The following is a 12,565-nucleotide window of genomic DNA, read 5'->3' as shown; positions in this document are numbered from 1 at the left end:
GGAGGAGGCATTGGAGGAGGTGCAGGTGGAGGTGCTGGTGGTGGTTTTGGAGGTGGAAAAGGTGGTGGCGTGGGAGGAGGAGTTGGTGGTGGAGGTGGGACAGGTGGAGGCGTTGGAGGTGGGGCAGGTGGAGGAGCTGGCGGTGGTGTAGGAGGAGGGGCAGGCGGAGGAGTTGGAGGTGGGGCAGGTGGAGGAGCTGGAGGTGGTGTAGGGGGAGGGGCAGGCGGAGGAGCTGGCGGTGGTGTAGGAGGAGGTGCAGGCGGAGGAATTGGAGGTGGTGCAGGTGGAGGAGCTGGAGGTGGTGTGGGAGGAGGGGCAGGCGGAGGAGCTGGTGGTGGTGTAGGAGGAGGAGCAGGAGGAGGAATTGGAGGTGGTGCAGGTGGAGGAGCTGGAGGTGGTGTAGGAGGAGGAGCTGGAGGTGGTGTAGGAGGTGGTGCAGGTGGAGGTGCTGGTGGTGGTTTAGGAGGAGGAGTTGGTGGAGGCGCTGGTGGCGGTGCCGGTGGAGGCTTTGGTGGTGGGCATGGTGGTGGAATAGGGGGAGGTGCCGGTGGAGGCGCTGGTGGAGGTGCCGGTGGAGGCTTTGGTGGTGGACATGGTGGCGGAGTAGGGGGAGGAATTGGTGCCGGTGGAGGCGCAGGAGGAGGAGGTTTTGGAGGGGGTTCTGGCGGAGGTGCTGGCGGTGGCATTGGAGGCGGAGGTGCTGGCGGTGGGTTTGGAGGTGGGGCTGGTGGAGGCGGTGGCTTCGATAGTGATGGTCGGGGTTTTTGAGTTAAAATATATTCTTAGTAGTATGTATACTATATACCATGCAATGCAATGCCCATTTAAGGAACCAAGCACGTATAACGTACACTATATTTATACATTATCGAAATAAACGAAAGTTTTCTTTCATGGTCATCTGATTCTTTTCCCCTTTTATAGCTCACAAGTTCATTTTATCACAGTTAACAATTAGCCCTTAATAAAACAACTGCCATATTTGTGCTTCGTACGAATAAATTCAAATAACCTTAACTAACAAGCTAAAATTAAAGACATTGCATGAACGTGGGACTTGTAATTCAGCTTTACAAATTTACATTATCTAGAAACAAATTCGTGTCATGAAAAACCTATTACCTATGCAGAATGTTTTAATTCAATAAATAAGTTGTACGTTACAGAGCTTCAAAAGGCTAGGCCTTGATTTTCACTGCTATGTGTGCTCTTCACTATATTTTCCTTCCAAGAAACAGACAAGTAGGGGTGAACTTGGAAGCAAAGCAATCATGTCATGTTGAATCTATCTTCTTCTGATGACCAACTTATTCATTTCACAATAGCTTGGCGCCAACGCTTTAATCACGGCGCACATACATTTGTAGTTAGAATATCTCAACCTTGTTAAGTGTTTAATCATTGGCGACCTCGTGATAGTAGGGTTCTAACGTTGAGGTGAAGCTAGGAGATGCGATCTTCAATGACGACAAGCTCGTGCGGAAGTGGCTCATGGGTGAAATCAAAGGTGCCCTGTCTGGCGAGGGTTGAACGGCAGAAGGCTAGTGCGAGTAGCACTCACGCGCAGGAACGACGAACGACTGAGGGTGAGTGATGCATAGGCGTTGCGCAATGGCTTCCGTCATAGGGTGGCAGCAGTGAAGTCGTTGACACTAGCATTGGAGGAAGCTTGCGAGAGTCTCACCGGAATCAGCAACCTAGGGCTTTAATATTGCCAATTATGGAGTCTGCGTCCGTTGTATGTGTGAAGAGGAAATAGAAGAAAACTGGGGCAGAAGGGGTGTGACCCCTCAGTTATGATTCCAAAACCCTAAAAATGTCATCTCATTGTAGTTACAAATTAAAATAAAAGAACTTAATTATTCGTTTCTTCTCAACTTTGATCGAAAAGTTTCAAATTAGTCTTTTGTTAATTTTTGTTTTCAATCACGTCTTAATTTTTAAAAAATTATTCAATTAAATTTAAAAATAAAAAATAAAAAAGTTAGTATTTATTTTCAACCAGGAAAGATGATTTTTATAATACTTATTATGCATTATAACATCATTCTAATTAGTTCAAAAATATTTTTTACAGAATAATATACAATTTTAGAAAATTGATATTTTCGACATCTCAAAATCATCTTCACGGTAAGTAATATGTATAAGTCAGTATAACCACCATTCCAGAACTTGTTAACATTACTCTTAGCAAAATATGATAAGAATAATAACAATAAAACCACCAAAACATACGTTAGCATTCTACCTTAGGTGGTGAATAAATAAAATTGAACAAAACAATTATATTGTAGCCAAACCATACTTTTCTTTCTACTCTTTTTCAATTCTCACTCATAATTGTTGTTAATCTCAAAACAATGTCTTAAATTTTAATCTCCTTATCTGTGTTTTTCCATTTCTTTTTCACTTTGTGTGAGTCTATTTATAAGCTTTAAGTGAAAGAAAGTAAGAAAAGAGAAAACTCCTAGAAGCAACAAAATGAGTAGTAATAGAAAGTAACACAGGGAGAATTTTATTAGATGTTTTGTGAGGAGCAGTCTTCTATCAGTCTTATTGAGAAAATTGAAATATATGAGAAGCAAAGGGTTAATCAATTGGAAGCATATGATGAGATTGCAGAAGAAAACATGGTAATTAACTTATTGAGAAAGAAAGTTGGTGTTACCTATGATGAAAGATAGGAGAAAGGGAGTGAAAGAGAAAGAACAAAGAAAGAAAGAAAGAAAGAAAGTGTACTGATAGAAAAAGGAGTGTGGATAATGAATGTTTTGAAAGGCCGAGTAAAGCTTGATAAATAAAAATAAAATGTTGGTCCAACATTGATAAGTATTCTAACAAAAAAATATTAATTAAATTTTAGAAAGAATTTAATTTACTTTTAATTAAAAAGCTTTGACTTTTTTTAATAAAGTCAATTAAAATAGTAAACTGATTTTCATTTTAATTATCAAAACGTTTTTCTTTTTAATTTAAAAACACAGAAAAGAAAACAGTATCTTTGAATTAGGAATGGTATAAAAAAGATAAAAATAAAATAAATAAATGAAGATAATTTAATTTACATTATTGTGTGAACATATTGTCCTTTTTGTAATCAATGTATGATATATAATATTATATGTTTTTTGTGATGTTTATTTATTTTTTATAAAAATCAATTAATTGATATTAAAATAATGAAAAAATAGAATAGGTATGAGTATACCGTTACCGTGACAAAAAATTGTATATTATTTTGAATATAAGAATTAGAACAAACTTTTATTTTAAAGATTAGAATGAAATAATGAAACTTTCCTAACTCTAAAAGGTCTTGTTTACTTGAGTGAATTTGAGAGGGTAATTTAGTTGATTTGAGAAGATTTGAGAGTAATTTTTTTTTTTGTTTATTTGAATGAAATATAAGATAAATGAAAGTTAATTTAAAAGTAAAGTTTGTGAAAATTAGTATATGATTTAATTTATGTGACAAAATTAAAAAAAAAATTACTTCAAATCCACTCATACTTATCTCCAAATTCATTTAAATAAAAAAAAAATATAATCTATAAATGTTTTTATGGGAAACAAATACGAAACGGGAAATGTTAAGTTTTCTTCTATATTTGTAATTAGGTGACAAATAGATTACATGTACTATGTTATGTTTATTAGTCCTAAGCTTTTTAAATTTTTTATGTAAACTTATTTACTATTAATAATAATAATTTATCTTTCTAATTATTTATTTTTCAATTTTTATTTAAGTTTTTTGTAATTGTCCTTATTTCTTCATCTATTGCAAGTTGATTTTTTTTTGTAACATGTTTATTGAACTTTCTTTTAAATAACTTAAAAACCTTAATTTTAGTTCTTGCTTTATATTTATACTATAGTTAGTAAGTTTATTTATTTTTTACTTTTTTTAATTTTTATTTTTCCATAATGTAATAAGTAATTTGCATCTTATTTTATATTTTCAAGATCATGTAGATAAAAGTTATTCGTAAAATGTTTTTACTTGAGTTTTAAATTTATTGGTTATTGGTGTTCTCAATATCCAATTTCGTTCGGAAAGTTAAATAATTAAGATTAAAGAATAAGAAAATAATAACTAATGGTGGATAAAGAATGTTTTTGTAATATTAGTTTAATATGATAATAATTTGAATCAATATTATGCCAAAAATTATAAGTAATAATTAAAAATATATTTGCTGCGTCAGTTACTTTTTAAAGAGAAAATTATATTTTCTGACAATCAATGTTTTAAATATTATCTGATTTATTTTTTTTGCGATCAAGACAATTTCTTTCTTTCCTTATTAAATACGCACCCTGTGAAAGAAAAAAAAAAGAGAGAGATAGACTTGCAGAAACAATAGAAAGAAAGACTATTTCGAGAAAAATAGGTTCTTAAACATAAGGGTTCTGTCAACCGCAATCACCAAACAATAAACAAGGGATTATCGAAACTAAAAAGATATGTCATATCTGCACTCCTGTTTTTCTTTTTATTGTGCTCTGGAATTTTTTTTAAAAAAGTTTTTTTTACTACACACAAATATTTTTTTTTTTAAATAATAAAATAAAGGGTACGTGTTGGCCTATGGCTGATTTCTTTCTTTTTTCCACCGTTCTTAGAATATAAAAAATACAAAATATTTAAAACCAAAAAAGTTAATTTTGTTAAACTAAACATTTTTTACCAAAACTAAGTGATCCCTAATTCTCCATCGTATAGGAGCAAGGTTAATCCTTGTTGGGTTCACATTTCAAAAATCTCAAACAATCATTTTTTTTAACAAACTCACAAACCTTTTTCTAGATAAAAAACTACCCGATTCCTGATTGTCCATTATAAATGGATAGGATATACGTAGGCATAAGGTCAATCCTTGTCGGGTTCATAAAACAAAATTATTTTTTTTTCATAATAATTTCTATTATTTTATTTTTTGGGGAAAATTAAATATTTTGAAAAACCACGTTAATTTTATACATTTAATTAGAGGTACTGTTTTTGGACAGGCGTGCTAGGGTGCTACCCTTATGTGTAACCGATTCCTGAACCTGAAAATCTCTTTTTTTGTAGACTATGTTTTTATTTAGGGTTTTTCCATAATTTTTTCATAATAAATTATGGTGGCGACTCCCAAAATCTTTTCTTAAATCTTTTTGTTTTTTCGGTTTCCTATCTCGTCGCGACATGTGTAAAAGATTGAATTAACACATTTAATTTGATTATTAGTTTTCAAAATCTCACATTAACTATATAAAATTAATTTATAATATATAAGTAGATATAAAATTTATTTTGTAAATTAATTTTATAAAATTAAGTTAAATCTAATATTTATTTTCTAAAATGGTATTAGAAAAATGTATAAAAACTTTATATTACTAATTAATTTCGTAAAATTAATTTATACTTTCACTTCTTAATAAAGTAAAGAAAAAATTATAAAGAGTTATTTATTATTTTATCAAAAACATCAAAGTAATTATAATACAATTTTGTTTCATTTTATCTTATTTTTACAAATGTTAAGTATTATTATAGTGCAAAATTTTATAGTATTTATATTTTTATATTTTTTTTACTTATACTTTAATGCAAGAATAAATTTTATGATTAAAAAATATTTTTATAATCAAAATTTTTATTTAATAGTTATAATTTTTTATAGACAATATATATATATATATATATGGGTCTGTTAGTTTGCGTACGCCTGTTTTTCAGTTGGTACATTTTAGCAATGTGTACCGGATTTCAGTAGACAAAAATACCCTTATATATCATGAATTAAGTTTTAAGGTTAAGGATATTTTAATAATTTTCATTTTCAAAATAAAAAAAATAAAAAAAGAAACCCTTCAAACCCTTATTCACCTCTTTCGTCCCTTGCAACCCTTTCTCTTTCATCTCTTTCACTCCAACCTTTTCTCTGTCATCCCTACTCTAGCCCCAATTGAAAAAAATCAAACACTTGCCTTATTTTAAAAATTTTCATTCTCAAAACTGAAAAAAGAAACCCCAAACCCTTACTCACCTCCTTCATTCCTCTCAACCCTTTCTCCTTCATCTCTCTCACTCAAACATCATTTTCTGTGTCATCTCTGCACTAGCTCCAACTAAAAAAACACTCATTATTAAACAATTTACTTTTGTAAAGAGTTGAGTCATTGACATATTCACCTTCCAAAAAAAGTTCATTCATAATCTCTTTAATTTCATTATCTTCACTATATATATTACAGTCGACTGACACAACTTGCACCAAGACATATGAGCATCCTTTCTTTACATTCTGAGACAATACGTAACATTGCTCCGTGGCCATTTAATTTTTTTTGGTAGAAATTCATTAACTTGTTTTCCTTTACTAAAGGAAAAACAAATCAAAATACAAAAAAATTCTCAACGATAAAATCAAACAATAAAAATTTTAAATCTTGAAATTTTATTTAAAATTATATAAAGAAAAAATTAGGTGCTTTAATTTTTTTATTTATGTAAGTATTTTTTTCTCTAACCATTTTATTTAATAATGAGTGTTTTTTTAGTTGGTCCTAGTGCAGATATGACAGAGAAAATGTTTGAGTGAGAGAGATGAAGGAGAAAGGGTTGAGAGGAATGAAGGAAGTGAGTAAGGGTTTGATTTTTTTTTTTTTTAGTTTTGAGAATGAAAATTATTAAAATAAGGCAAATGTTTCTGATTTTTTTCAATTGGGGCTAGAGCAGAGATGAGAGAGAAAAAGTCCGAGTGAAAGAGATGAAAGAGAAAGGATTGAGAGGAATGAAAGAGGTGGCTAAGGGTTTGGGGATTTCTTTTTTTATTTTTTTAATTTTAAGAATGAAAATTATTAAAATATCCTTAACCTTAAAACTTAGAATTCATGATATAAGGGTATTTTTGTCTACGGAAACCCGATACACATTGCTAAAATGTACAAACTGAAAAACAGACGTACACAAGTTAGCAAATCCCATATATATATATATATATATATATATATATATATATATATATGGATGTCCTGTGCTATATATACAAAATAGTATATATAGCACATCCTTACATTTATTTAAATACTTATTATTATTTTTTTTCTTTTCTTACTAATTAATTTCATATATATGATAAGAGAAAAAAATATAGAGAATGGAAGTCTATATCAAAACTAAACTAAACAAACCAATATTTCTCCCCTAGCTATTTGTCATAGCTGAGGGTAAAGGAGGTTTTTACAATGATAAATACATTAAAAAATATTCTAAAAATGATGTATAGATATATTTGTATTTAATATTCTATTAAAATATAAATAGGAGACGTGAATCTCAAATATTGAGTTATTAAATTACAACATTTCAGTTTAAATATATCAATCAACACGTGTTAAATGTTCCTCAATATACATTAACCTCAATGTCCTGTTTGAGTGGGCCACATATCAGGAAAAAAAAATTATAACTAAACAAATGAATAAATTTCTTTATAAGTTATCCTAAAAATTAATTGATTAATATTGTTCTCGCACTTTCATTATTATAAAATCATCTCTATTGGAGAGAAAAATAATGTGAGACTTTGATGATTTTTAAAATATTAGAAAATTACAACACATCCAAAGTCAATAAGAAACTTATTATAAAAAGCAAAAAACTTATTACATTGTATAATAATTCATAATTGAAGAATGATATAAAAAAATAGCATGACGCATGCTTTTTTTTTTTAAAAAGAACGGCAATAATAAATTAACTAAAGTCAACTGGCTTAAACATAAGAAAATAATAAAAAAAATGGCTAAAAGTCAAAAAGATGAATCACGTCGACCTTCATTGATTACCAGATGAAGCAAGTTTAAAGTGGATGGAACTCTTTGGTTTCCCATTGTTGTTTACGCAGTTATGAAGGTGATGCCACACATGATCAACAACCAAGTATGGTACTTCCTTTGTTTTCTTACTGTTCATAGCTGTAATTCAGTTTACAAAATCTCTTTTAAGCGTATGCATATTCCCCATTCTTCCATATATGCTACCTGCACCATTTATGATCCATAACAAATGCAAAAAAAGTAGTCACGGTGATGCGCGCAAAGTTGTCTCAAGAAAAAGGTAAGTCACAGATGAGATACTCGGTTATAATTTAGATTATTTAGTGAGCTATAAGTAAATTAGATTAATTAATAAGTAAATGATCGGTCATGAATTAAATTAAGTATATTAATTTTAATATTAATCCATTTAAAAATAAAATATTATTAAACAAGATAAATCAAAATTAATTAAAATGAATCTTATAATAAGGTTTAATCATTCTGATAGTCTCTATTTTGGTTATTGGTTATTTGTTTCGATTAGGTTCTTCATTTTTTCTTTTTCTCAATTGGGTCCCTATTTTTGAAAAATTGAAGCAATTAGGTCACTGTCGTTAGTTCCGTACTAACACAGTTAAAAAGGGTGACGTATGTCAACTCGTGATTTTTTTGAATTTTTGAAATATATTTTTAATTATTTTTATTTTTATTTTTATTTTTATTATTTATTTAAAAAAAAAAATTGCCACGTGGCAATGACAATGTGAGGTGGCATTGATAGTGCCATGTGTCACTATCAGACCACGTCTCATTATATTTGTCTCAATTTGGCCCCTATATTTTTAATTTGTCTCAATTTGGTCCCTATATTCTTATTTTGTCTTAATTTAGTCCTATTTTTTTTTAAAAAAAACTAAACAATTTTGTTTCTCTCCAAGTTCAAACAAAATTATATTTGTATATAAATCTTTACAAAGAAATTTATACAAATTAATTTTTTTATTAGAAAAATAAAAAAATTACAAACTAACATTTGACACATTTTTATTTATATAGTAGCAAAGAAATCATTTAATCTAAATAATATGAATGAGTAACCTATAAAAGTTAACATCTNAATAATAAATATTTTTGTGAATGTAATCTACACAAGTATAGTCTCAATACTTCCTCAACAATTCATAAAAAGTTTCTAGAGTTAAATATTTCGATTTGAAATATATCATTATTAATAATTTGCTTAACAAAAACAAATTTAAAGACAAAAATTTGGAAAATGTACATACCGTTTTTATTTGGGAAGGAACAATTTTTAAAAAAAATTAGGACAAAATTGAGACAAAATAAAAATACAAGGACCAAATTGGAACAAAATAAGAATACAGGGACCAAATTGAATTAAACGCAATGACACGTGGTTAGACAGTGACACGTGGCACTGTCAGTGCCACCTCACACTGTCATTGCTACGTGGCACAATGTCAATTTGACACGTGGTAAATTATATTTTTAAAAGTAAAAAAAAATAAAAATAAAAATAATTAAAAATATATTTAAAAATTTCAAAAAAATCACGAGCTGACACGTGTCACCTTTTTAACGGTTTTAGTACGAAACTAACGACAGTGACCTAATTGTTTCAATTTTTCAAAAATAAAGACTCAATTGAGAAAAACAAAAAATGAGAAACCTAATTGAAAAAAGTCACCGAAAATAAGAAGTATTAGAAGGATTAAACCTTATAATAATAATAATAATAATAATAATATACATATTTTAAATATTATTATTGGTACGGGGTGCACAGAAAACGAAAGAAAAACTATCAGTGAAGAAAAAGCGACAGTGTGGGTCTTGTTAAACTAAAAGTTGCAAAAGAAAAAATGAATTGAAGGAAGTCCCTGCAAACATTAAATACAATCCTTTCTTTTACTGAGATGCATTTAATTACAAAGCGTGAAGATTCAGTGCTTCTGAACTTTGAAGTTTGAACAACCTGCGCCATTGCTAGCAAAGTACTGTAGACAGAGAAGATTTTAAAATTGAGAAGCAGATAACCAAAGCTACCATTTCGTTGTGTTGCACGTAAATTCAAAAGCTTCACAAAGTATAGCAGAACCTGTGGTTTCGTTCATAATACAAGGATTTTATACTAGACTCGTACTAAAATATTTTTTTGTTTAAGGTTTTTCAGACACCTTAAAAAGTAATCGTAATAAACAAATTATTCGCTTAAATAATTTTATTAAAATATTGTTTTAATCATCGTGAATGTATTGTATATTATTTAAAGACTACTAATCATTAATTTATAATTGTTTTATTTATTTATCAATCATTAAATCGTTACCAATCTTTAGTAAACTTTCACTTCATTTCTCACTATCTTTTTCTTCATCTACACAACTTCACTTTCACTTCTCTTCTCTCTCAAATCTAATCATTTTTAGTCTCTCAAATCCATAATCTAGTCCAAACACACCCTTATTATTAGTTGTTTATTAAGTGACAATCTCATTTATGTGGATGAAAACAAAAAAATATATATATTTATTATGGTATTTTTTTTTTAATTTGAAATGTCATTTATTCCCTCCAACTACACGGTCAAGACTAGTAGGTTTATAGGCAGAGCAATTAATGTTGGCGCACTGCATGATATTATCCATCTCATGATTTATTATTATAAAATTCCATTATCATGAGCCGGTGGCAGTGTCTTTTGCACGTTATAAAGCCCATTGTTTTTGGTACAATGTGGCACAGGTATAAGTACTATATAGGAGAAGGATACTGCTTCTGTACTTCATTGCAGTCATCAGTTATTGTTCTTTCTCTGTGATGGGTGCCCTTTTGAATCTGCTTCCACTTTTCATAGTCTTGGTTTTGTTTAACGTTTCAACCTCAGATTATCTCCCTGCAAATTTTGTATTCGGAGATTCCCTTGTTGACGCAGGAAACAATAACTACCTTGTTTCCTTCTCAAAGGCTAATTATGTACCCAATGGCATTGATTTTGGAAGACCAACGGGAAGGTTCACTAATGGAAGAACCATCGTCGACATCATTGGCAAGATTTACCACCTTTTATATTAATTACTTCCTATGTTTTTCTGTACTTTTTTATCTATTATTGATCTTATTACTTCTTTTGTCTGATGAGTTTTTCTTTTTCTTGCTCCATCAGGTCAGGAACTGGGTATGGATTTAACCCCACCTTATTTGGCACCCACCACAGTTGGACCAGTAATTCTGAAAGGTGTCAATTATGCTTCTGGTGGAGGTGGAATTCTCAATTTCACTGGACAAATCTTTGTGAGTTTCTTCTTCAGTTGATGTTTGTTTAACATGCTATATATTGGATTGTTTTAAATCATTATTACGTGTTTATAAGACCGTGATAATCTCACATCATCATACATTAATAACAGTGTGCATGCATTGATGGATTGTCAGGGTGGTCGGCTCAACTTCGATGCGCAGATAGATAATTTTGCAAATACCAGACAAGACATCATAGCCAGCATTGGTGTTCCTGCGGCTCTTAATCTATTAAATAGGTCATTGTTTTCCGTGTCGATAGGCTCAAACGATTTCATAAATAACTACCTAACACCATCATTCTCATTTTCCGAACGGGAGTCGGAGTCTCCACAATCCTTTGTCGCAAAAATGATATCAAAATTCAGACTTCAGCTCACTGTAATGTTTTTCAGGATTATAATTTTATGAAATCTTTGTTTTTGACTATTTCTAGGACAAATTGTTTAATGTTTCAAAACAACGTATGTACCACATGCAGAGGTTGTTCAATCTGGGGGCTAGAAAAGTTGTTGTGGCGAATGTGGGGCCTATAGGGTGTATACCAAGTCAGAGGGATTCAAACATCGGTGCTGGAGATAGCTGTGTTTCTTTCCCCAATCAGCTAGCACAGCTATATAATTCCCAACTAAAGGACCTTATTACAGAACTCAACTCAAATCTAGAGGGTTCAGCTTTTGCTTATGCAGATGTGTATCAAATTTTAGATGATATGCTCAAGAATTATGTAGCACTCGGTACGTGGCAAATAATCGATTATCAGAATAGAACCTTTGAAGATGCATTTGCAAGGTGTTTATTATGAACAAAAATTTTATTGTGTGTACACACATGTGGCAGGTTTTGTTAATCCAACTTCAGCTTGTTGTCGCGTGGCTGGGCGCTATGGAGGTCTGGTTCCATGTGGTCCCACATCGAAAGTTTGCTGGGACAGATCAACTTACGTGTTTTGGGACCCCTATCATCCAACTGATGCTGCAAATGTTATCGTCGCTGAGAATCTCTTAGAAGGAGGTTCCAACTACATTTGGCCACGCAACATTCGCGGACTCCTTCAAACTTGACCTTTTATTTGGTGTGGATACCGATTTCGTCATACTAAATACTTCGGCACAAATGTTATAAACTTACAAATTAGAGAAAGATTAGGAGATAGTGAAAATCATGAGCCACTATATATTAAAGTTCTGTTTTCATGATTTCAAACCTTTATGACAACAATTTTCTTAATTTGCTTGGTAAGGTGTCTTTTGCTTTTAGGGAATCTCGATATGCCTCAAACTGTTAGGTGCTATGTCCGTATGGAAGATATTACAGATATTTGAAGCCACCATGTTCTACCCACTTCCTACCCATTCACCAATAATTCACGTCACGTAACGTTTCTCCAATCCAACATACTTTCAAGGATTTTCATATATTAATA

At 31.0% G+C, this 12,565-nt stretch overlaps 2 protein-coding genes across 2 annotated transcripts in view; both read left to right on the top strand.

Moving 5' to 3' along the window:
- LOC106766527 (glycine-rich cell wall structural protein) overlaps nt 1-900 on the top strand; it is a 1,368-nt gene extending 468 nt beyond the window's left edge. The window contains exon 2 of the mRNA XM_014651248.2: nt 8-900. Coding sequence (XP_014506734.1) covers nt 8-768 — 761 coding nt within the window. The 3' untranslated portion in view covers nt 769-900. The remainder of the gene's footprint in view (nt 1-7) is intronic.
- A 9,696-nt stretch (nt 901-10,596) lies between these two features.
- Nucleotides 10,597-12,554, top strand: LOC106766526 (GDSL esterase/lipase At4g16230). Its single transcript, XM_014651247.2, has 5 exons — nt 10,597-10,888; nt 11,006-11,133; nt 11,275-11,520; nt 11,621-11,876; nt 11,980-12,554. The coding sequence occupies exons 1-5, from the start codon at nt 10,660-10,662 to the stop codon at nt 12,201-12,203; spliced, it is 1,083 nt and encodes a 360-aa protein (XP_014506733.1). The 5' UTR covers nt 10,597-10,659; the 3' UTR covers nt 12,204-12,554.
- The last annotated feature ends 11 nt before the right edge of the window (nt 12,555-12,565 follow it).

Source organism: Vigna radiata, chromosome 7, assembly GCF_000741045.1.
Source record: "Vigna radiata var. radiata cultivar VC1973A chromosome 7, Vradiata_ver6, whole genome shotgun sequence".
NCBI lineage: Eukaryota > Viridiplantae > Streptophyta > Magnoliopsida > Fabales > Fabaceae > Vigna > Vigna radiata.
The sequence above is the reverse complement of the archived record's forward strand: the minus strand, read 5'-3'. Positions and strand labels throughout refer to the sequence as shown.

Excerpts from the sequence above, each read along its gene's own strand:
- LOC106766526 (XM_014651247.2), top strand. The coding sequence starts at position 10,660 with ATGGGTGCCCTTTTGAATCTGCTTCCACTTTTCATAGTCTTGGTTTTG. Across the intron at positions 10,889-11,005 it reads AACCATCGTCGACATCATTG|GTCAGGAACTGGGTATGGAT; the intron begins GCAAGATTTACC and ends TTGCTCCATCAG. Across the intron at positions 11,877-11,979 it reads CAAGAATTATGTAGCACTCG|GTTTTGTTAATCCAACTTCA; the intron begins GTACGTGGCAAA and ends CACATGTGGCAG.